Source organism: Haemorhous mexicanus, chromosome 23 (assembly GCF_027477595.1).
Source record: "Haemorhous mexicanus isolate bHaeMex1 chromosome 23, bHaeMex1.pri, whole genome shotgun sequence".
Taxonomy (NCBI): Eukaryota; Metazoa; Chordata; class Aves; order Passeriformes; family Fringillidae; genus Haemorhous; species Haemorhous mexicanus.
This window is the reverse complement of record NC_082363.1, coordinates 3,814,415-3,840,808: the sequence shown is the minus strand read 5'-3', so window position 1 is coordinate 3,840,808 and position 26,394 is coordinate 3,814,415. Positions and strand designations below refer to the sequence as shown.

The 26,394-nt window shown below is 40.6% G+C and overlaps 1 protein-coding gene across 2 annotated transcripts in view; it reads right to left on the bottom strand.

The window, feature by feature from the left end:
- PRDM2 (PR/SET domain 2) overlaps positions 1–26,394 on the bottom strand; it is a 68,641-nt gene that overhangs the window by 11,079 nt on the left and 31,168 nt on the right. Inside the window, exons 1-3 of one of the 2 annotated variants that reach the window (XM_059866876.1) lie at positions 14,457–14,506; positions 11,084–11,194; positions 5,827–10,195 (exon numbers count right to left, since the gene is read on the bottom strand). In XM_059866876.1, the coding sequence (XP_059722859.1) occupies positions 5,827–10,195; positions 11,084–11,102 (4,388 nt within the window). In that variant the 5' untranslated portion in view covers positions 11,103–11,194; positions 14,457–14,506. Of the gene's footprint in view, positions 1–5,826; positions 10,196–11,083; positions 11,195–14,456; positions 14,507–26,394 lie in introns of those variants that run through there. The other variant, XM_059866875.1, reaches the window with a different exon arrangement.

Here is a 26,394-nt window from a genome sequence, read left to right as displayed (position 1 = left end):
GCTCTTGCAAAGTATTGGAAGGTGCATCCTTTTTTCCACTAGGAAGCTACTAATTTTTAGTTAATTAAATAGAGGTAGAAGTTCACCCCTTTCTCATCACAAACTTACCACAAAAGCTCAGCTCCAACCCAGCATGTGCTTGTTCAAAATCTATTGTTTAGCTCCTTTTCATCATGAGCAGAACTCCATCACCACGTGACTCACGAGATCACATTCAGTAAATAAAAGCCAGAATTGGTATGTAAGGTGCTCCAAGTTCTCTTTTTAAGGTCATTCACAAGCCATTTGTCTGTCTCTAGCAATTCAGCTCCTTGGCTAAACCCAACTCCAGTGAAAACCTGGAGCTGAGCCCTCATGTTGGAAATGAAGTCACAGTAAATGAAGTGAATGCTATTCCTATTTGCATTCAATATTGAACACTTCGACATCAAACTCTACGACATCTCCCCAAAGAACATCATCAGGAACCAAACTAGAGTTTTAAATAACAGCCTTGCAACACAAAATGCTGACAAAGCAGAGAAGCAGAACCACCTCAGGCTGAATCCCCCTGGGCAGCTCCCACCAGGGCTGAGGAGCTTGCAGGGCAGGAGGGGCCTGGCTCTGACACCTAGCACTGAACACAGCTCAGCCAGCTGCTGCCACAAGGTGCTTCCCATGCCTTCCAGCAAACTGGAAACTGGAAAACAGAAAAAGGTAAACACAACCTGTCAGATCTCCCTCTCCACAACAACTCCAGCACTGCTGGTTTTATTAAACCAACGCTCATTTGATCTCACCCAACGTGTCACTTGGGCTCTGTAAACAGGACAAGTTAAATTGTTTTCATTGCCTGTCTGGATGCATTTCAAGACGTGTCAGCACTCTGTGGGCTCTGTTACAGCTTTATTGTTGCTTCAGATCAGACAGAGGCAGCTATAAAAGCCAGAGAAATTCAATTATGCAGATGAGATGCAATAGCAATAGTAACTATGAAAGCTGCACATTTCTCTTTGGGATGAGTCACCTGTTTAGGGCTGAAACTCTTTGATGATCATCTCTCATTTGGAGATCTCCATCACCCAGCATTTCCCTGATCAGCAGGTGAACACAGCTGAACATCTCAGTGTGGCACATCCTGGGGACCCAACAGGATTTAACATCACAGCAGAGAAACCACACATAAAATGGCAAGAGGATTTCTGCCATATTCAAGAATGAGGCTGCTTTACTCACCATCAGTTCACTGCTAGCCATGGCCAATAAATCCTTACAAGGTGACTGAAACACCCAGACTGCAGCAAGAGCAAACACCAAGTGATATTTCCTTTGTCAGTAAAGATTGGAAACAATGAATCAAGCTTATGTCCCATCCTCTGCAATCTCAAGACTGAGTTTTCACTTTTAATCATGTTTCCTTTTTCTTATAAAGCCTCCATATTCAACACTGGGTATGTAAAACAATGTTTTCCCCAGGGTAAATATAGTAAAACCTAATCAAGAGTGAAAACCTTCACTGTGGCTTCCTCCCAGCTCCTTGGTGTAACTGCTGCTGGAAGCAGACCAAGGATTCACCTCTTCCACTGTGGTGCAAATCCCAAACTGCAGAGAGTGCAAAACCACTCCACGAGCAATGCTGGAACCTCTGCATCATTCCACCAGACCTTCCCCCATCAGTTAAAATTCAGGGAAAATGTTGTTATAGACAGAACACAGTCAAGGAATGCCACCCCACATGAAAAAATGAACTGGGACTTCTTCCCAAAAAGTCTTACTCAGACAGCAGCATTCACCTGAACAGACAACTACATAAAATAACAACTTACTGCTGGCTTAGTTGGAGCATGGGAAGGAACTGCCTGCTGCAGGGCTGTTTAGCCTCAGCAATGTTACATTATCCCACCCCACTGCCACACTAACACGGACACAGATGCTTCCAGCTCCACTGCAAGAGGCAGAACACACATCTTGGAGGGAATACAACATTCCAAAATTCCCTAGAGCCAAAAAAACCTTGGCATGTGTTTTTCTTATTGAACTATTTACAAGTTTAAAGCATATAAACCCAGAAAATTATAATATCAGTAAACCAGAAAACTATAGTATCAGAAGTTGAAATAGTGTATGTAATTTTCATTTAAATAATTTAAATGTATTAGCTGTGTCCACAATTAAAACCTAAAATCCTCAAGCTGAGTCAGAAGTGGCCAACTGGTATAAATTCATGTCACTGAACCAGGGGGACACACCTGAAGGATACCAGCACATTTAACTCCTCCTAGATGAACTTGTTTTATCTTTCTTATCTTTACCTTTCTTTAATCTTTCTTGGCACATCTGCTTTCCACACAAGAGGCAAGTTTCCCCCAAGTTTTTAAGAAGTTCACTTTATTGGTTTTAGGAATGGGTCATGGTATTTCCATCTGGTTGGTCACTAAGTGCTTGTAACACCAGGGGCTGGCACTCAGAGCACAGGATGGACAGACAGCACGTGCAGGAGGAAAATCCCTCTTCAGTTCTTACCTGCATTTCCAGCCCTCCAGCAAGGCTACAGCATTCAAAAGCAAGGACAACCCCACTTTTATGTCAAATTGCAATTTTTAATGTTTTCATTAGAATAATCTTTATATCACTCTCCAATAGAAGAAACAATATACCTAACAGCAAACTTTAATACAGGAACATGCTCCAAGATTAACAACCCAAAATGAAAACAAAATGAAATTAATGTAAAATGTAAATCACATATAGTACAATTGAAGTGTCCAAAACAATTTAAATAATTTTAAATATTTTATTTTCTTAAACTTGCTACAAATGCTTTATACAATATTTCAACATAAAGTCCCCATAACAGAAATGTAACAAAATGGGAATGATAGTGAAAGTGAAAGTGGCACAAATTCACCAAACAAGTATTAAAACTACAAATTTTAAAGAGGTAGATTACTTTTTAAGAACAAAAAATAAAAGGGGTGTCTGAATAAAGAAACTAGTCACTTTCCATCCATTCTGTCATTAATTGTGAAAGTTCTGTGAACACGTGACAAACAGGATCTCCATAAAAAGCTGTTATGAACAACAGACCAATTCATTGTCTTAGAGGTGTACAGCCTTTTAGAATAATTATATATTTCATTTTCAAAATATGCAGGTCTGTAGCCCTGCTCTAGCCTTCTTATCCATAAAAAGATACACTGCATCCATTATATATCTGGTGTTTAGAAATTCATCACTGCTATATAAAGTTTTATTTGCAAGTGTAAATAAGAACTTGGAAAATCCATAAAACATCCAAATCAGGCTTTTTTTTCCACTGTATTCTGGACATGAAAGACTCAGAAAGTGAGGAGGAAGTGGGAAGGTAATTCTGCCCTGCTGGGTTGGCCTCTACTGCCTCGTTTAGACAAAAGGCTTTGAGAGACCCAGAACATGACAAGACCACTGGGAGTGCAGCAGCTGTGGGCCCTGACTCTACACTGATTTCTGGACAGGCTGAAGGGACTGCTCTGCCAAGCACAGAACTGAACTGCCCAACACCATCCACCAAACCAAGAGGAAAAGATTGGGTTCAGTTCATCCCACTGCTCCTCCTGACATTTCCTGTGGGGTTCCATTTGTGCTTAACAGCACCCCTGGCTTTCATCTGAATCATCCCACGGGTGTCAAGCACCAAGTCAGAAAATCCAGGCCTGACACTGAGCATGAGCAAGAAGCCTGCAGGCAACTTCATGGCTGTGACTCAGCTTCTGTGAGTTTCACAGGCTTGGATTTCACATCCCTTGGTGTAGTGCTTATCCTAAGATGAGCATGCAACAGCTCTACCATGGCATTAAGGGATTTTTTTTGTATTGTTTTGTTTTTACAGGAGATTCCTAGAAAATTGAAATTTAAAAAAAAACCAACAAAACAAAAAACAAATATAAAGGACAAAACAATTTGTGAAGAAGTATGTTTATACAGAAACACTGAAAGGTGAAAAACAAATTGGCAGACAAATATACATGAAGCAAGTCTTGAAAAAATTTTAGGATTTCCTGGAAAAAAAAAGAAAAATCAAAACCCAACAGTGCCTACACAGAATCAAAGTTAAACTGTGCTGACATTAGTGTATGAAGGCAGAAAAAATCTTCATACTGTAGAGCTGATATAAAAAGAATTTGAGTAGACAATCTAGATTTATGGAAGTTACTTCAGAAACAAAAAGAATTCCCTGGTGTAACCATTTGTTACACTGATAAGGACTCCAAGCAGCCAAAGTAAACCAAGGGTGTTGAGCCAGCCAAGGAAACCTTGCCCCAGGTCAATTGTTATTTCCCCAAATCCTACAGAACAATTCCCATCTGCACCCATTCCAAGCACTTGGTTATTCTGCCTAAGGTCAAATGATTCATTTGGATGGAAAGAGGTGGTGTTTTGGCTTCTTATTCTACTGATCTGTTCTGGCATCATTTAAATACAGTTTCACACAAAACTAAGAGAGCAGCTGATGAGAATTAACATGAAGATGTTTATGTCCCAAGGGAACAGGCCTGGTAGACATTTCTTGTTCCTAAAAGGCATTTTTACACCACTAGTCTCCAAATTCCAATAACATTTTTCTCCTTCAACATATCCTAATTTGGGTATGGATTATTTTGTGTCAAATTCCCCTCCAGCACTTGGGAATAATTCTGCTATACTGAACACCTTTACTTTCCAAAGCATTTCCTCACTCTTTGCACCTCGGAGATCCTCACTGTCAGACACACAAGCTGTGAACAGTTTGGATTTTGACAATGAACAGATCCTGCTCTACTTGTTCTGACAGAGGCTGCCAGTTCCTCCCCCTCTTTCGACCAAAAAACCCTACCCTTGGCCCTAAATCTGGTGTTAATCACAGCCAGCCGCTGCAATTACCAACCCCAAAAGAACTCTTAATTACCAGTGAGCTTTGTGAAAGTTCCTCAGCAAATCAGACTCCTGTTTCCAAGAAAAGCAGGGCAGGAGCAAGGTAACAAAGGTTATAAACACTGTGCAAAATATCAAAATATACTATTGATTTGAGAGACTACATGAAGACGTAAATCGGGACTCAGGCACGTAGATTAAGATTTTTTATTTATTTATTGAAGGATTACCCTTTCTTGTGATTAAAATGCTTCTTCTCAAAAAGAAATAGAACTTTAATTATAAAGTTTTATAGTGAAACATAAAAAGCATGATACTTCTAACAAATTTACATGTTCATGTAACTTTTCTTACATGTCTATTTCCCTTATATTAAGTCTTTTATGATCTCAGTCCGTATGCACATACATTTTTGAAGTATTTGGTCATGGTTTGTTTCTTTCATATATCTATATATATGCAGAGAATGCTTTTTATTACAAACCAAAGCAAGTTATTTTAGTGAGTAAAGAATGCAGTCATGTTTTTTAACTTAGTGAACCACCATAAATAAATCTAGAATGCTTCTGGGCTACCTTAGATGTCAGATACCAAATACAAGGTCAGTGTCTCCAATAACATTGAGTTTAATGACATGAAGTTTATTTGCACTCAGGTATTGACATTTTTTTTTCCAGAGTTTTCAATTCAGTTTATAATTAAAGACATTCTCTATACAAACCGTGTATAATTTCATGACATGACAAAATGCATCAAGTATGTACATCATACCCAGCATCAGTAAGCTGCTCATCCATGTTTTAGGAAATGCAACTTCTTTTTTTATTTAAGCATGAGAAACTCAAAAAAAAAAAAAAAAAAAAAAAAAGACAAAAAAAAAAAAGAAAAAAAAGACCAGCAAGCAAAACAACAAGCAATGTGTTCCTGGGTTGTTTCAACTTCAAATTAAATGCTTACCTGAAATCTTTCAGTTCTTGCTTTGTACTGCTTTCATCTCTTTTGCTTTCTGCTGCTTCTGCATTTGCTGCCTGCTGCAGACTCCGTGTGATTGGTCCTCCAATCCTCTCTCTAGATTTTACACTGAACCTGTCTGCCTTTTTCTTACTTGCCACAGCAGACTTACTTGGCAAAACAGCTTTATTATTCCTTTGTATTCTGACGTGCAATTTCCGGGAGGCTTTGCTGGAGATTCCAGAGGAATTGTTCTTAGAAACCACCTTAGTTTTTTTCCCATCAACATGGGACATTTTAGACACTCTTACAGGACTAGAGTTCCTCAAGGATGAAGATGAATTTGGCTTTTTAGATCGCATGGAAGGTACAAATTTAACGTTTTGTTTGGATTTGAAGGAGGCAGAGGGGAGCTGGAGCTGTGCAGGTCCTGAGGTTCGTGCTCTGGTCTTGCCCAGATGAGGCTGAGTGCTCTGCATTTTGATTTCTGCATCCGCTGTTCGCCTGCGCTGGTTGCTGCCTTTGTCACTGCTTGCAGGTGAAGAAGCTGCACTTTTTTTGGAAGAATTCTTTTTGGAGGAGGGAGAGATGGGTTTTTTGGGGCAGCTGTATGAGGCGTGTTTGTTCAAACTGCCAATGTAAGTGAACTCTCTGTTACAGTAGGGGCAGATGTGAGAGTCTGTCTCAGATGGGTTACTTTTCAGTTCTGCCTTCTGCTGGGCAGATTTCTTTTTTTGCAGGATAGCTTTCTGTACGAGCTGGTTTTTCTTTTTCAATGCACTTATTTTTAGTTTATTGGAGGACATTTTGCTAATCTCCACATTGAAATTGAGTCTTTTAGGCTGACCCATTCGTCTGAAGGCATTCTTCCCAGGCCCAGCAATGACCACCATGCCATTCTTAGGCTGCACTGTCTGTTTGAGGGGGACTGGATTTTTTTTAGGTGTGTATCTCTTTTTATCACTAGCAGATGCACAGGCCAGTATGTGTTTGTGTAGCTCAGGCATGTTATCAACACTTTTTCCACATTTTGTGCATCGAATGGCAGTAGTAAAAGTCTGTGGGATATTATGGGTTGTGAAGTTTGTTGCAGTAACTCCAATCCCCATAGGATTACGATGGTGATACTGGAACGGAGGTGGTTTAAAGCTTGGGTAGTGTTGATTGAGGCCCATACGGACATCTGGATCTTTAGATTTCACTCCAGAAGCCATTATTTTTATAGTTGTATAAAGCTCTTCAGAAGAATCATTTAGATCTTCATCTTCCTCCTCTTTTGAAGGTTCCAAAGAATCTTCTGGCAGGTTCTGCATGTGCTCTGCGTTCGCCTTACTGGGGTCAGTAAAATTCTGGGGTCTCAAAGTCCCACTTTCAAACTCATGATGTGTGCACTCTTTGTCTGGATGGAGATCCCGTTGATGCTGTTGCAAATTGCACAAAAAAGCAAATTCCTTTTTACACACTGAACAAACAAAGATATTCCCTACTCCATGAAGCAGAAAGCGATGTTCTGACAAGTCTGTTTTATCCCTAAAAAGCTGTACACAGAATTCACATTTGAAGGGCCATTCTTCAGCATGAATGGATAAATGCTTCGTTAGGTCTTTAATGGAAAGAAAAGGTGATTCGCAGACATTGCACACAAAGCTCTTGTTGAAGGTTTCCTGCACTACTCCTGATTCACCTGAAGTGTGAGGCTCTTCTCTCGCTTTCTGCTGCTCGCTTTCAGCTTCTTCCTGTTTTATTATTGGGAGAGAACTTTCAAGGTTATCAGCAGAGGAAACAACAGAAGAAACTACAGAAAGAGGAGGTGGAGATGGAGACGATGAGGAGGAAGAAGATGAGAAAGAGGAGGAAGAGGAGGAGGAAGATGAGGAAGACAGTGTCGGGGGGCCAGGTGAAGCAGCAGAAATAAGAGGCTCAACAGAAGGGACAGGGGATGGCGAAGGAGAAACTGTAGGTGAAAGAACTGGTAGTGGGGACTGGGCAGTAGTGTTGGACAGTGGCGAGGGACAGGAGGAAGTGTTAGTGGCACTGGCAGAGACCTCTGGAATGGGTAAGGGCATGGTTGGGAGCAGGGGGGGAGGTGACGTGGCCACGGTTAACACGGGCAGGCAGGGCGGTGGGGAGGGGGGGTTGGTGGGTGTTAACAACGGGGGCAGCTGGCACCCAGCAGGTGCAGCAGGCTGCACAGGTGGCACAGGGGAAGCAGAGGAGCTGAGGGGCTGAGTGTCAGTGGCAGAGGCTGCCGAGGGAGCGGGATCGGCGTCGGGCTCGGCCGGAGGCTGCGGGGCCGTGCCGGGGCTGGCGGCGCCGTCCGGGCCCGGCTGCTCCGGGGCTGCGTCCGTCCCGTTGTACTCGTTCAGCAGAACCTTCTGCAGCATGCAGGTGGTGGGTTTCTTCTTCTTAACACCACTGCACGTTGGATGTGTGGAGTTTTCTTTGCATTCCCTAATTTCAGCATCGCTGCAAGGCTTCTTATGCACACTTAGATCTAAAACAGACTCCCAGGGAACCTGAGTCTTGCTTTTGACATCAGACCTTTGTTTCATACCGCTGGATAAATCCAGGGGCTGCTGGTTGCACACATTGCCAAAAGTTGGAGCTGCTGTCCAGTCTTTTGATATTTTATATTCTTCAAAGCAATGAGGGCTCAAAGTCTCTTTGTCCTCCCTTCCAGTCAAGCTCCAAGCAGGTGAGTTGCTGTGGCTTTCTAACTTTGGCATTTTTGAACTCCTAATATTGTCATTCCACACAGCTTTTCCCTCACCTGATTTGACAAAGTCTCGAAGCACTGGACTGTGCTGTGGAGAGCTGGGAGGAGAGCTGGTCCTTCTTTTAAATCTGCTGGATACTGGAGGCAAAACAGACGATGATGTAACAGAAGGTCCTATTTTAGGGATTTCACTTGATGGAGTTATCTTCTTATTGTCCTGTGTCTGAAGAAGCTGCTTTAATTTTGATGACAAATAAACCCCTTTTTCTTTATGAAAAGGTAAGCTTTCTGTTGAAATGCTAAGAGGAAGATTTAAAGAACTAGTAGGAGTTATAGGTTCTGGGTCTATTTCAGTTTTTATTTTTGGTACAAGAGGAGGGCTGGCAGTTCTTCTCTTTTTGGATTCACTGCTCCCACTGCTAGAGGGTTCCTTAGGAGGTTCATTCACATGTGTTTGTGTAACCTTTAAATTTGTGGAAATTTCCACTGTGACCGGACTGATTATACAATTCAATCCATACAAGTCTGCAGAGTTGGACTCCATCTGAATCACATCACAATTGCTAGTGCTGCTGTTGGACTGAATTTTACCATCAATGTAGTAATTTAAATTCTCAGAGATATTGCTGGATATATCCATAAGATAGACATCATCTCCTTCACCTTCCTCCTCCATTTCTGTGCTCGCTATGTACACACTCTGGACTGCTGGGGCTGGCTCGGTTGGGAGAGGTGGCTCTTCAGTAAAGAACCCTTTTCTCCTGACACCTTTGGGAATAAGATGACGCTCGTGAACCCTACGCTGATGCCTCCTCATGTTGGTGTGAGTACCAAAAACCTTCTTGCAGTATTTGCACGGATGCAATTCTTTGGGCTCCTTATTCTCCTCAGCAAACGCGGAGTTTGACATTTCCTGGGAAACCTTCTCCGAATCCAAGACAACAGCATCTTGCACAAGACTGGAAACATTCAGGTCATCTTTAAGACCATCATCCACAATCACTTGGTTATCAGCAACATTATCCAGGTGTTGTGAGGACGTCAGTGTGAGGAATGGTTTCCTTTTGGGCCCGGCCTCGTGGCGTCGCTCGTGCCTGCGCCGGTTGATCTGAGTGCCGAAGGCTTTCCCGCAGTAGCGGCACTTGAACGCGTGGCTCAGGGTGGAGATGTGGATGTGCATGTGGCGCTCAAGTCCTTGCTTTGTTGTAAACTTCCTCTCACAATGCTGGCAAGGAAACATGAATGTTTCCTGAACATCACCGTTGGATTCCCCCTCTGCTTTTGGAATTTTCACCACGAGTTTTTTCTTTGGAGAGCTTTCTGGAGATTCCTCTGACGTACTCTTTTGTTCTTCCATGGAGTCCAACTTTTCTTCACATATCAAAGGCATTTCAGCATTTTCTTTAGGCATATTGGTATCTTCTATCTCCTCTTCATCTTCCTCTTCTTCATCCTCCTCCTCATCATCATCTAAATCATCTGATGCACAGTTTATTGCTTCTCCTTGTTTGTCTTCAGTTACCACTTGTGTTTCGTTGGTGGGACTGGGGATCATCAGCTTTGGAAGCACATCTTGATTTACCATCTCCTGAATCACAGCTGTTTGCTCCAGAGACAGCACAGCAGAAACAGAAGGCGTTTCATCTTCCTCTTTGTGACCTGGAACACAAGGGTGCAATAAAGAAAAGCATGAGATATTTTTAGCAAACACTTCAGGATATGCTACACCTTTCTTGTCATTTTTTTCTTCTAGCACAACATATCCAACATCCCTGACCCAAGACAGTATCACCACTTCTCATTTATTTACTCATGTGGATGGAAGTTTTCCTGCATGCAATCCTACCTGTCTGTTCTCAGGGATATCCATTGCTGAAGAAAAGAAGGCCACATTGGCTGGGGCTCTGAGCAACCTTGTCTAGTGAGAGGTGTCCCTGCCCATGGCAGGGGGTTGGAAGAAGATAAGCTTTAAGGCCCCTTCCAACCCAAAATGCTCTGTGATTCTGCAATGATTCTAGAAAAACTCCTTTGCTGCCAATCCCCACAATGCTGCCTAAGTGGGTACATTATAGGGCAAAAATCCTTCTCCATTCCTTAGCAGGGCCATAAGACACCTGAACAGTGGTGCACGTGTTGTGCAAGCAGAAGGGACAACAGAGGGAAGGAATGGAAGAGTTATGGGTCAAAAGAATTAATAGTGTCTTTTTTCCCCCTTGGTACTGACTTTGTTAATTAGCAATAAATAATGACCATGAAACTAAGTTCCAAAGACACCAGAATAAGGATTTTGCTCTGCTATTGTCTTCTAAGGAGTTTGGGTTGATGTCTCAGTTTTGCAGCACATTAGTTTTTCCTGTGGTCACAGTTGTACATTTAATGACATGCTTCTGACAGCCAAGTTCCTAACTAGTAAAACAACTGGGGTAAACAATATAAACATGTTCACTTTGCTACAGTAAGATAACCTGCTAATGAACTAAACATGACAAGCATCCTTTGATTCAAAAAGATGAACAGAAGGAAAAAATAAGACACTTGAGAACTCACCTTCTTTAGAATCCCTCATATCTGCAGAAGTAGAATCCAAATCAGTCTTTTTCTGTTTTGTATCTGCTGCCTTCTTTCCCTTGTTTTTACCTTCCTGAGTCTTCTTCTTTCCTAGTGGGAAAAAAGCATTTATTATTCCTGCTTAACAATTTTTATTTGTCATATATGAGTGGCAGATTTAAACCCTCAGCTTTGGAGTATAACAAACTCCTGTAGAGACCCCTGCTTTCCTGAGAAATACAAATGACTGATTAGAACAGACAGCATTTAGATAAAAACCTTCAGACACTGAAATACTTTCCTCACTTTCAAAGCAAGAACAAACTGCCTGTCCAGGGTTAAGCAGCTCACATCTTGCAGTTACCCAATGCCTTAATATGGCCACTAAATTCCTGTATCTCACAGAATTACATGGAAAATAGAAAATCTCTTCATATACTGTTAATCCTAATGTTAATTGGAAGACCTTACAAAATAGAAACCCACTGAGGTTTATTCTAGTTGTATAAACATTCTGAATGATGAGAAGAGTTATGATAAAAACAATGAAGTAATGCCATCATGAGAAGAGTGAAAGCAGCATGAGCCTGACAAACAGGGCAAAGGCAGTACAACCAAACGAGATGGAACTGGGTAACAGAAAACACTGAAGGTATTTTGATGGGTCCTGACACAAACACCACTTTCAAGTTTTCACTTTCTGTTAACACAATGAAGAAGCAGCATGTATTAGCAGAGGATGATGAACACAAAAGGGTATTATATGCAAAGAGCTGACCAGTACTGTAAGATGTAAACACACTGAAAACTTCATTTTCCACTCCACTACGAAGTACTGCTAATTTCTGCCATTAAGGTTATAGATTCAGGCCTAAAACATACAGAAATTATGATGTGGGGTGTGTAATAACAAATGAAAGTTTATAGTTTTTCCTTCACTTCACTGCAGACTGTACTCTCCACACAGAATACAGAAAACACCACTGAAACTCCACAGTTCTACACACAACTCTTGGGAAGAACTGGCCAGAAGCAGCAACCCAAACTCCTCCTGTGCCCCCTCTAACACACAAAATGCTACTTTATACCACACTGCCCACTGCCCCTGATCAGAAATGTCCATCACAGCCCTAAAGCCATTTCCTAGCTAGAAGCACATTTTTCCACATCACAATCCTGTCAAACTCCTCCTTTTTACCCCTTGAAAATATTTTTCACATCCTGAGCCAAGAAACTGAAATGCCTTTAAAAAAAAATGCTCCTCTGTTCCAGGAAGCTCCAAGTACACATAACCCCCCAGGAGAACAGCTCAGACAGCCTCAGCTTTAAAAGGAAACACTTGTTTTGATTTGAACAAACTAAATAATTATCTATATTTCCTCTCAAGGAGCTCAGATTTCATAGGCCATCCCCAAATTCCAATGTGTTTCAGTTTTATGTTTATAATAAACCTTTTTTAAATTTCTTATCTAATTTAAAAGATTTTAGTCTTACAACCTGACAATAGTCACTCAGACTGAATTTCTGTCACCTTTGGACAACACACACACATCCCCCCCAAAGTGAACTAGCAATTTTCTCTGAATATCCTCAATTATTGTCATGATGCCCATGTCTGACCTGCCATAAAGGACTGATCCTGCATTGTTTGAACAACACAACATCTGATTCTGCTTTCATACCAAACACCTGTGACTGTCAGAAGATTTAGCACATCCTTGGGGGTTCACATAGGCATGAGGAAGTTAAAGCACACTTTCCTTACATGAAAAGCTACTAAAAGTCCAATTTGAACACCTTTTTTTTATTATTAGCACCTCTAATGTTCATAATTACAACCAAGATCTGAGTATGAAGGATATCAAAGAAGTTTCCAGAAGTCTCTCTCAAGTCACTTGAAATTTTCTGGGAAGGTTCAGTAACACAATCCAACAGTTCCACTTCTGGGGAAAAAGTGGAAATGTAAGATTTCAACACATTCCTAGGAATCAAACATGCATCACAATACACCTTATGAGTGATGGAACAAATCATACATCATTCCAGAAACCCTAAGAACTCAAATTTTTTGCAGACCACTTATCATCTGAAGACCACTATCAGTATCTTGACCTAAAACCAACAAAATTCCTGATTAATCTCTCTTGACAGGTGAGACTGGAAACAAGAACTAAAAGGTTGGTGCACAGGCCCCTCTCACCTACCAAACCTGGCCCGTGCTCAGACACTTTCCCCCCCAGAGTTCAGTGTCCAATGTACTGCAGATGAAGTCACAGGGCAATTCTGTATCTAACCCTACAGCAGCCCTGAATTTCAGCATAACAACAGGTTACTGTCAGAGTCTTCAAACCAAGACCAAATGAATTCTTTTTTCTAACTTTACTGACAATATACTGTGCTCTTCCAAGGGTGAGGTAAAGTATGAAAAGGCACCAACACAAATCCCAAGTGCTAAGGCATGCAGATATGTTTCAAAGTGTAATCCAGTTAGAAAATATAAAATTTATAGTACCTCAAATCCAATGATAATCTGAGAAATCACTACAAGAACAGGATTTTTACACAAAATCAAGGTACTTGTGTCACATACCTTATGCTACTGATGGAAAGCAGACCATTTGCAAGTTCTGCCAGTCCTAAAAAGAGATGCAACTTGCTCATGATGTAACCTGTTCCATGATACAGCTGGAGATGTTTCAAGTTCTTGGCCTTTGAGCACTGATGCATTTGAAGAGAGGATTCACCCAGCACCCAACTTGCCCTTTCTCTGAACAGTGAACAAACTTCTTGTGCACACACAACATTTCAGATGTGTCAGATCAATTTCTGACACAAATCAATGAGAGACTCCAAACCATTGCAGATGGCTTTAGTTTGTTCATCTTCTAGATTGCAGCTTTCTTTGACAAGGTTCAAAGAATTGAACCATGCACTGAAACATGACAATGACTGTCCCAGATGCACAATTCCATGGTCCTGACCATTCAACAGCATGTGCCCAGCAAGAGAATTTAAGAACAGAGTAATGGGTGATACTTCACTGTTATGCTCTCCCAACTTTCATATATCTGGAGTTCAGAACCTTTTGAAGACATTTAACAGCTGCTGACAGACTTTCTCTCATGAGTTCTCAAACTGCTTTTAAAATCCATAAAAACCTGAAAGATTTGCATCATTTTCTTCCTGCAGATTTCCAATCAAAACACAACCTACTGCTCATATAAAGGGTATCAACGAGGAGTCCAAGGCCCATCCCTTGGTTTTCTTATTGTTTCAGAGGTCAGGAATGAGCTGAAGCCTGCAGGAGGGGGGGAAATGCCTCTGAACACAGAACCTGGTGGAAGCCTGAGTATAAGTACACACGTGCACTTACCATCAGGTTCCTGAAGGGTCCTACATGGCTGCTACGGCCAGCTGGATCCTCCACTTGGTCTAAACAAGAAAGATACAGGAATGAAACACAGGGAAAGTGAAATGGAAACAATGACAAAAGAATAAATGAAGGGCAGGACTTAATATGTGTGCATGTGCTTTAGAAGAATTGTAAAAGGAAGATGCAAAGGAAAATGAATGAAATAAACAGATGGAAAGTAGGAACTTGTCTGTAGTGATGAAGATCAAAAGAGGAATTCACCAATTTGCAATTCGTCTTGCAACTGTCAATAGGGTTCCTTTTTCTCTCCTCTCCACTTCTGCTGCAAGATAGCTCAGCCTTCACACCTTTACCAGCCCTTTTTTACACTGTAACAGGCACAGGAGAACTCATGCTACTGCCAATGGCCAGGTCATCAGTGATCCCACTAATTTTGGAGCAGTTCAGATAACAACAGACTAACAGTGTAAGAGAGAAGTAATCCTTATTTGCCCATACATCATTCTATTGATAAAACCAAGACACCTCTGAAGAGCCTACAGTTAGCTGGGCTCAGACTTCTGTTGTTAACCAAACTACTAATGGGACTATTAAACCACAGAGTTATTTCTGGTGGGATGAAACAAGCCTACTCAGAAGCTGGGAGGGAAGACATTTAACACAGTCTTTCCATACACTTGGAGCTGAACTCTATAATTAAATATTGCTCAACTGTACAAGATGCCATTGTCTTTAATAACCTTTAACTGCAGCACCAAACATGTTCACAGTTCAGATCATAAAGTAAGAAGGACATTCACACCTGAGCTCAAACACTGCTTCAACCTCTTACAGAAATACAGAATGTGGACATTTGTCTCCCCAAAATTCTTAGGTCAAAAAAGGAAAAGAATAATTGGTATGAACTGAAATGACTATTACTTCTTTGAGATCTGTACCCAACAACTAACTAAAGCCCAGTAACACACCCAGACCTTACCCCATGAGTGCTCTGTTGAAAAGTACCCCAGACACCTGCCCAAATCTCAGACCTACCCCAGAAACCTGCCCAAATCTCAGACCTACCCCAGACACCTGCCCAAATCTCAAAGCTACCCCAGAAACCTGCCCAAATCTCAAACCTACCCCAGACACCTGCCCAAATCTCAAACCTGCCCCAGACACCTGCCCAAATCTCAGACCTGCCCCAGAAACCTGCCCAAATGTCAAACCTACCCCAGAAACCTGCCCAAATGTGAAACCTGCCCCAGAAACCTGCCCAAATCTCAAAGCTACCCCAGAAACCTGCCCAAATCTCAGAACTACCCCAGAAACCTGCCCAAATCTCAAACCTGCCCCAGACACCTGCCCAAATCTCAAACCTACCCCAGACACCTGCCCAAATCTCAAACCTGCCCCAGACACCTGCCCAAATCTCAGACCTACCCCAGAAACCTGCCCAAATGTCAAACCTGCCCCAGAAACCTGCCCAAATCTCAAACCTGCCCCAGAAACCTGCCCAAATCTCAAACCTACCCCAGACACCTGCCCAAATCTCAAACCTACCCCAGACACCTGCCCAAATCTCAAGTCTCCTGGAAAACAGTGGAGAAGCTCCCTCAGAGACCCCCTAAAGTATTCTCAGGGGACAGACAAGGAGAGCACTTGGCAAGGCTGTGGTGAAGGGAAAAGACAAAATGGAACATTACAGTGACAATGCCACCCAGTTTCATGTGTGAATCACAGTGTAATAACATAAACTCACTGGTTAACCCTTTGGAACTGGCTGAGATTAAAGCCTGCATCAATCCCATGCAATAGCTGCTACTATTCTATAAAACAACTTCTAATTATTTTATCCTATTAAAAAAAAAAAAATCAGTACTTTGGCATTAGAAAGAATGGAATAAAGATTAAGTGAATATTCAAGATAAAACATTCTATTGGAAAATTCAGCAGGAAACAACTGCACTATTATTTCCATATTCTTTTGATTAATGAATTTTAACATACTTTTAACAACTTGAAATTTAATTTGAGAAACAGCTTGCTGTGCACCAGAATTCATCTGTTCTTGTATCCAGAATGCTGCCTGATGTCATGTTTTTCAAAATAAATTCCTTAAGCCTTCAGACATCAGTAAAATTCTGAGTAGCTGTTTGTTCTGCAGACAGGCCAGAACACATGAATGACTTTTTCACACACAGAATGCTACATCCAAAAGAACAACACAACTTGCTTCAAAAAATTAAATCCAAGTTGCATTGGCTGGAGGTGCTCAACAAAATGCAAAAACCTCTTGCAGTGACTTCTTAGAACCCTGTCCAACTGTGAATGGCACAGCACAGGGGTGTTAAAGACCTTACATATTTAATAAGTTGAAATTATTAAACAGTAAGGTAACTAGGCACCAAAATACACTGTTTAATTCAAAATGTTCAGTATTAAGATGTAAATACTAATGTGTTCTTTAAATATATTTCTCTGTTTGCATTTATGACTCTTTGTTTTGCTTTTTGTTTTTTGGTTTGTTGTTTTTTTTTTTTTTTTTTTTAGTTCTTTCATTATTCACAAATTCTTTCATTATTCTCCACCAGCACTTGCTCACAAAGCAAAGACAAATCAAAAACCACCTGGCTAAATAAAGGGCAACACTGCTGTGTGTTAAGGGCTGCTCTGAGCCACTGAGACTGCCAAGAACTCCCAACATTTAGATTTAGAGAAAGCTTGTAAGCACAACATGTCTGATATATCTATATCTATATCTATAAAATGAATGTTTATGAGGATTATTCATATAATCAGGGGGATTACAGAAATTTGCCAGAAACATGACCTCAAACTCACAAAGTTATGCAAATATTTTATTCCAATATCTAAGCCAAGAGCCACATTTCAGGGGAGACAGCCCAGGGTCCCTGCTGCCCATGCAGCACCTCAGCCTCACAGCCCCAGCACCTGGCTCAGTGTCTCACTCACAGCACCCACCAGCTCCTAGATTCTGCTAATTAAATATTTTTTAAATTGCTGTCCAAAGGTTTAAGTGATCTAGGATAGCTGAGGTTCAAAATGTCACACTGCAAATTACTGGAGAAAAAGGAAGCAAGAGTAAAAATAGTAAAAAACCTAGTATTAGGCTAAGAATAAAAAGATTGCAACCTTGAAAGAAAAAGCCTCAACAATTCTATTTTATTTAAACAAACATTGCTTAAATGTTGTAACATCAATTTCTTCCCCAGTTTTACTGGTAATACAACAATATATCAAAGCTCCTTTTAAGTGCCTGCAGTTAAGCACAGCTCTGAAAGGATTCCAGCAAGCTTAGCTGAGGAACTCCAAGCAGCTCTGAACAGACACACTCATTACCTGGGGAGGGAGGGAGGGAGGGAATGGCTTTGGAACCCAAAAGCTCCCAACTTAAAATGAGACAACACATGAAACTGCTGCCTACCAAGTGCTCTGGAGAAAAACAGCCTTGTACTGGCAACAAAACAGGCTCCAAAACCAAACACAAGTTTCCCAAGAGCCCACGGCTCAGAAATTCCAATGCTGCCACAGAACACCTTTGGTGATAAAATTTTTGAGTAATTTTTCCCCACAATTCACAAAAAGCTTTTCATTTTTATTTCTCTGTCAGTGTAAGACAGATACCCTGTACTAGGAGCATTTCCCACTTTGGCTACAGATCATCCCAAGCACTGGTGGGTACATACACATGAAAACCTCCATTTTTCAGTACTGAACCTTGCAAAAATGGAAAATTTTAGAGGCAAAGTCAGCACATCCAGCAAGTTTAAGGGTGAAATTCAAGCCACAAATCAAATTTTTAAACACCTCATTAAAAGGGATGTCAATGAAATGTAAATGGCTCCACACACAATATCATTAAGAGGCCTGTTTCAACAATGCTGTCAGGTAGGTATGAAAACCTGCAAGAAAAAGCAAAATGTAAAAGCTTTTATTACCCTGTTTTCTTCAATCTGTCATCACTGAAGTATTTGGTGGAGTGTACTTCTTGCAACACCATAATAAAGTGATCAGATATAACTACTTTGTGTAGACATAACTTGTATTGTTAAGCAAATGAAACACTAAAATTGACACGAGCTGTTTCACACTGCACAAAAACAACCACAACAGAATTTTAACCTCCAACTCCTGAGAACCACAAGAATATTTCAGAGCTGCAGAAGATCATGGTTCTGCACTGTCAATCTGTTCAGACCTAATGCATCAAATAATATTAAAGCTGGAGAGGAAGAATACATACAGCTATACAGTACAGAAAAAGTGGCAAAGTCTTGTGAATTATCTACAGATTATGGGCAAATGCAGTGAGCAAAGGTTTCTCTGTAATTTTTTCCAGCAGAACTTGCATCTCCTCTTCCATAAAAAGACACTTTCAAGCTTACCCAGTAGGAGCAGGAGAAAGAGGAAGCCAAACTTCACAGCAATTCTATTAATACCAAACTGCCTGTTGTATAATGCTACCCCCATTAAGCATCACTTCACTCCCAAAGAGCACATTTTAACCACTGCATTTTCCAACCACAGTATAAAAGGGGTGATGAACACCTTGGGAAGGTTTTTCAGGACACCTGAAGACAGAGGTACATGCCCCAAACTGTGCATGGAACTATTTGTACCAAGCACTAAATACACTTCTTGCAGGAAAGAAACTGAGCCATGCACTGACAGAGACTGTTAACGTGACATTTGCATAACAGATGAACTTGTTGCCATGGAAAGCATAAGAAAATTCTGAGCTGGGCTATTTAAAACACCAATTTCTGCAAATGTTTGGCAAAGTCTCCACTTTAATGATAGCACTGAAGATCATGTTACTGCCTCACCACAAACTTCTGGAATGATGGTAGTCAGTACAAGAAATGTGAGGATGATACCACAGGTGTGCCATGCCCAGAGAAGAAATGACCCAACAGTTTGTAAGAAGCAGAAGGGAATATATTGCCATGATACAGAGTTTGTGAGACTAGAAAATTCAACACTGTTCACAAATTCCAGATAAACAGATGTTTAAAAACTGGTGAAAAATTCTGAGTGGGAAGGCTGTGTTAAATGTGTGGGATTGCACCAATCCCTACAAGCTGAACTATGAGCTATCTCCAGTCTTCTTCAGACAAGTTAGCTTGTGTAAATTAAATTATGTACCATAACTCTGTAGCAGACAAGAGACAAAACCAGTTTATACTGTCTGTCAGAGTATGTCATCCACTCTTGCAGCATCTCATTCCAATCCCCAACATGTTCTGCCTTCTGACTAACCTGAGTGCACATCCCAGGAAGTCTAAAGTTTATAGACTGCAAACTTTTAATGACTTAAGCAGCACAGAATGTCACCCAACAATTACAAGGCATGGCAAACAAAGGTTTAATTCCAGGCAATTTTAACTCACACAAGAGCTGTGATGGAACAATTAAGTATAAATAATTAAATGCAGAGCTTTAATCCTAAGCAAGATTTGGAAATGTTATTTCTGCCCTTATGCCAGTATTTCTAAAACAGTAGAAAGGGGACTCAAAAATGGGCCCAGACTTGCTCAAGACATTCTCAATCACTCCAGTTCCTGCCTCCCACCCTCCCTAACCACACAGCCTCCCCCCATTCACTACAAATTCCTAGCAAGCTGCTCCATGGCTGCCACAGCTCCCACAGCCAGCCCAGGACAGAAAACACCATGAACATTCTTCTCTGTACTTCTTTCCATGAGCTTTTGTTTTGCTAAGTATTAAGACAAAAGCAGCAGCAAAAGAAATGTCAGCTGGCACACACACTTTCCAGAAATAACTGTTCTCTATATTTAGCCAGTTTTTATTTAAAATCCAGTTAGAAATAGAGCACCCAAATTGTGTATTTATACATAGAATGTCTAAATTTAAATCTCTGCTTTAACCAATCAAAGCTTTTATCTAAACCCAGAAAATGTTGCTTCCAGTCATTAGAGCTTGCTCCAAAATGTTTGTGAAATGCAGTTACTCTCAGATAATTAGAAACACCACCTATACTGACAGCAGTATTCAAAGGTAATGCAAATGAAAGCCCTCACACCACTACTTGTACCAGCAAGTTTCAAATGAGCACTGCTGGATCAGTCTACCTTCATCTGTGATAAAAAACCCAAATATTTGTCATGGCCCTATTTGGATCACTGAACATTTGAGAGGATTACATCAAAAATATCTGTGGTTTTAGCTAAGTTATCTCCAAAAGTAACTACTTAGGCCTTTACCTGCCACTTTATTCTGCTCTTTGACAAACTAGGTATGTTCCAAATCCAGCAGCAGTCACACAAATACGTGACATTGAAAAAAAAAGAATAGAAAAAAAGGACTTTTGAGACCACTGCAGACCCAAAAGCCCTTCTCACACAGCTGATCAAGGTGGTGCCTTGCTATCCAGAGCATTTTCCCTCTATGCTACACATGAAAAGCTGTCACTGCATGGAAAACCAAACCCAAACCACTGATCCAAATGTTTGCCTGAAGAGGGGTGCTGGCTTTGCCTGGAAAACACAGCTGTACAAAGCTACAATCCCCAGGAACAGGGCTGCCTTTGTGTCTACCAGGAGCCCAAGGATTACTGCAACAAGAGTCCCCAGCCCTGAGGAAACAGGAGCAAAGCCTCTCACAGACAGTGCTACCCCATGCTAAAGCTCCCATGGATAAAATTAAACTCCTCACAACTGCACAAGTCACACTCAACATTTGCATGGACAGTCACTCGGATTTGTTCTGTAATTCATTTTATTCAAATTTGTCATGCCATTTATGGTTACCATGTCTGCAACATGGCACTTCTCAGAAATTTTTCTCCAAGTATTCCCAGTAAATTCACCCCTCTGTGTTTTACAATGTATTTCAACCACTCTTTGACATCCATTTCCAAATTTCTTTCCTTTAAACCTTATTATATTTCTTCAGTACAACCTTCTTCAGTACTGGTAGGTATGCAGTGGTTTTCCACCAGTCCCCATTAAAAAATATTACAGCATCTTCTCAACTGGGTTTTCAACCTAACAAAGAACATTAATTGTTAATAACCAGCTCCTGTCAAAACATATTTGCAGCATGAAAACTCTGCTTCTCTGTATCTGTTAAATTTGGAAAGACTCATCTCCTTCCAGCTTCAGAGTGACAAATCCAAGGTCATATGGCAGAATATCACAGCAGGTCCTTTACAGAAGCAGATAAATTAGGATAATACTATGTTGACATTACTATCCAAACTCATCATTTTAATGTACAATATAGTCACCAAAATATTTTTATCTGCTGGGAAATTGTGGAAGATTTGCTTCACTTCCTTGGTGAAACAAAGTGCTTCATTCATTTCAGCCACAGCTCACTGATACTTTCTTAGAGAAAGGCCTGTCAGCCTTCTCTGATAACAGGAGATACACTGAATTCTATTTCCAAAGGAACTGTAATCCTCCAGTTGCCCAATCAGTCCATTTCTCAAAAGGACTGTGCTGCAGGACAACAGCAGCAGTTGGTGCTCATGTTAACAAGACCAACAACAGAAGTTCTAAATTTATAATATGCCCCAAACCAGACAAGAGCAAGTTGCCATGTGCTTAATTTGTGACACCAAGCAAGGTCACAGGCTCATGAACTTATTACAGGGAACAGCAACTTCTTCCATTTTTCAAACAGTGAAAACAAATCTCAGAGCACAAATGTTCTGCTTGGTTAACTGCTACATGTGAGATGAAAAGTTTAATATGACCTAAACGGGTTAAAATCAGAAGTTTTTTGCACAGACCTGTTTATAGTACAAAACATCAACTAAAACAGACTACAGAAATAAAATGTAACATGACTTGGACAATTTAATTTGCAGGTAAGGAACCAGAAAATAAAACCAGCTCTGGTATCTGAGTGGGGAGAGCAGAGGGTGACACCCAGCAGCTCAGGATTTGAGAGCTATGAGCTAAGCTTCAGCACAAAGTCCACTTTGCTTTTGCAATCCCTGACAAGGGGCTGTAAGATCAGAAACACTGGACCTGCTGCTCTTGACCTGCAACTTGAAAGGGAACACTTTGCAGGAAAGTCAATTTTTCCCTCAACTCACTGCCACTTGGTGAGACCTACTCCTTGGGAAAAGCCCAAGGCAACTCTCCAGACCTGGCTGAGGATCCAGCCATGGCAAAGGTGGGTGTTTGAACACTCTGATCCCAATCCCCAGCTGGACAGTCAGCCATCCCTGCCCTGAGCTGCTTCACACCACAGCTCACAGGCTGCAGTTTTACTGCCACCAACACAGTGGGAAGTTTGCACTGGGCTCAGCCCTGAATAATGGTGATGCCTGAGAAAATGTTCCCAAATTTCTATGAATCAAGTCACTTTTACAAACAGCAGGCCTTTCCCATTCAACAGGCACACTGTTTCTGATGGACTGCCAAACAAAACCAGATCTGTATCTGAGGAGACCCCAGTGAGGCACCTGACTCTCAACAAGAGTTAGAATAATGTATAGCTGACTACTCATTTCCATGGCATTTTGCAGCAATAATAATCAAGACGATGGATTTTCAGCTATTATAATACTCTCACCAGAATAATTTTATGTCAATCAGCACATTAATAACAGTGCCTCTCTGAAGTTCTGCAGCATTAATCATAGTCAATCAAAAGCTCTCACACAACTCTGATAACAAAGTGTAACAACAGAATTAACTCCTAGCAGCTGGTAAGCCCCCAAGTGCTCAGAAAGCTTCATCCTAAATAACTCTCAGGCACTGGTGATCCAAATCAATATTGTGATTTTCCAGGGGAGAAGTGTATGAAAGGCAAGTAAATACTTCTAGAAAATGGTCAGACACTGCCTAATTTCTTAGCTCCAAATGCCACTGAGTCTTGTTTCAAAATCTGGGAATAAACACAAGCAGAAAGTCAGTCTGCTGGAACATTAAAAGGCAAGTAAATACTTCTAGAAAATGGTCAGACATTGCCTAATTTCGTAGCTCCAAATGCCACTGAGTCTTGTTTCAAAAACTGGTGATAAACCCTAGCAGAAAATCAGTCTGCTGGAACATTTCCTTGAGGAACTCAACACAGCAAGTGTAGAATTCTTCAGAACAGTCATTCCTGTCAATCTGTGTAAGGCTCTTGGCAGGAATGACAAAATAAATTGACAGATTGAAAAAAATAAATAGACTCTAGTCTTACAAATGGTTTTTTTTTTTTTTTCATTCGAAAAATATACAAACCAGTTAATAAATAAAATATAAAATTTCTTTGCTATTTTGCAGGTTTGTAACACAACAAAATGTGAATCTTCAGAGAGTTGACAAACACAAGTTACCTTCTGAAGGAGACTTCAATTAAAGAAAAGAGCTCTCAGCCACTCACTTAAATAGTCTGCATGTCTTCCATGAATAAACCAGCTATCAAAATTTTGTGTGCACACTCCTGAAGTTAAGTTAAATGTGCTTGTTCACCACTGCATAATAAATTACACAGGGCATCTGCAGATAAGACCTCAGTATAAGATATTCCCTGTAAATAATGCAAATAAAATAAATGGTCAATGCAAAATTATGGTAAATTGCAATAAAAAGTTTAGTACAGCTAATGATACAATATTATTCACATTAATTCTGATTGAATGGTTTTGAAAAGATGATGCACAAAAAAAAAATCTAGAGAAAGGCAACAGAAATTATTAAGAGCTACACAAGATTCTTACTGCAAGAACTTAAAGCCTTCCCTAAATAAAAAGATGGTTCAAGCAGGAGGCAATAAAATAAGAATATTCTGAAAGTCAATAACTGACTTTACCTTGCATCCACCATAATTCCCAGAGCCTCCAATTGGGAAACAAACACTCAAGTGGGAGATTGCACAGGAGGGTCAGGAAACCACAGAAAGAGCAACAGTGGCTGGTAAAGCCTGGGCTTAATGTGAGGGAACACAAAGCAATTCAAGAAAGGATTATTCATGTGAGCAAAAGTCACCCAGATTTCCTGAGGTGGGAGGCAGTCAGTAGCTCATGGAGTTTGCTCTCTCATATTCTATAAGCAACAGGTCAACTCTAAATCACTAAATACTGAAGGAATAGAAAACATCAGTACTTGTTTGTCTCTGGAAAACAGTGCCTATTCTACTCTGCAGGAATTCACCCCTTCCTATTTTGGAACAAATCCTCCAAATCTATCTCAAAGCTCTTCCCTAAAAGAGCAATCACCAAATTTTCTCCCCATCTTCTACACAGAAGTGTTTAAACAATCCTATGAGTCAGTAGAAAATGGTCTAAGAAAGCCTTGGAAGATCCCAACACAATAAATATTTCTACAAGGAAACCAGTATTTCAATAGCAACTGAGTAACTAATTATTTTCAGGAAAATCAAAACAGTATTTACTAAGAAAGAAGGAGAATAATTTCCAAATGCAGTGGATTGTTCTTAAAAAATAGCAGTGAAATATCAAGCAGCTTTTCTTGCAGGCCCCTCCTTGCCTCAAAGCTAATCCTGATCAACTGAAAGAAAAAATTGATTAATAATAGAAAGCTGCCTGGTGCCTTATTTCACTTCCCACTGTGGATTATGTAACTGAAGACAGCATTAGCAAATTTGCTGGGAAATGTCACAACTGTGGTCTAGATATATTTTACTTTTTTAACTTGAGAAAAGCAGTCTAAGGAAGTGTGACTAAAAATGCAAAAGTATGAAAAAAATCCAGAACGCTTTAGAATCTGAGCTACCAAACAACCCAAGGATTTTCATTCTCTTAGGTAACTACATACATCTGCTTTAAGCAGAACTAAGTTAGGAGCTAGAAATACAACTTGTAACAACCATGAAGGCCAGATTGTTATTTTAAGTCAAACACAAAAACCCCACGGAGATAAAGTAACAGTGTGTGCAAGGTGCTTGTAGTACTTCCAAAGTTTATACATAGAAACAGAGTTTAAGGGGCCAACACAGGCAATTCAGGGCTGAATTTATTTTCTTACATACAGGTAATTTATTTTTTAATTCCTGAAATGAAGGCTTAGTTTCTCCCATTCCTAAAGCCATAGGCAGGAGCAAGGCTGGAATGAGTGACAGCAATTGCACTTGGCTGTCCTGAAAGCACAGAGCAGCTGTCCCAGGAACTGGGGGCACTGCTGGAGAGGTGAAGATGGGAATTTAGAGTAATACAAGTCTCCCTTTCAAAGGTCCCCATGTATGGGAGTTAAAAGAAAACTTGCACTGCTTAGAAGAGCTCAAATGCAGGAGTTACTCTCCAGACAGATGCTTCTATGAGGGACACGGTCCCTTGGCATCCCAAATGGTGCTTCTGAACTGGAGCTGTATAAACCTGGCTGCAAATCAATGTGATTTGGGGAAATCAAAGTAAATTCCATTTGAAGACTTTGTTCCAGATGATCTTGATGACTTCTTCCTCCCTTGTCTCTTCCCAGTCATTGGTTAGGAAATTTTGAAGCCTTGAGCTCTTATCAGAGTTTTTCATTAAATTTATTGGAAGTAGAGCTTAGATAACAATACAATTTCATGATATCCTTGCTACAAATGTACCTCTTACACATCCCTCTAAAAGCTACATTCCAACTCATACACAATCATTTTTCTCACAAGCTCTTTTCTGTTTAGAAACAAACTTTTAAACCTAGCCCAAGTACAAACCTAATAGATTTGTGTAACTTAAAGAACAGACAATCACAGCATCACTTGAGCATGATTTCCATTTGGGATGACATCCAGATGGCAACCCAAGGCCCACCTTTTACAAACAGGATCCATATTTATGGCACTCTCAAGTACAGCTAATTATTTGGAACTGCATGAGAATGCCTAATAAATTATTAACAAAAAAATAAAAACTGCAAGGATTTCTACTATCACAGAATTCAACCTGCTTATTTTATCCCTACATGTACATGTTCCCCAGCAGCAATTTGACACTGTTTCAGCAACAGTCACACTTTCAGACAAG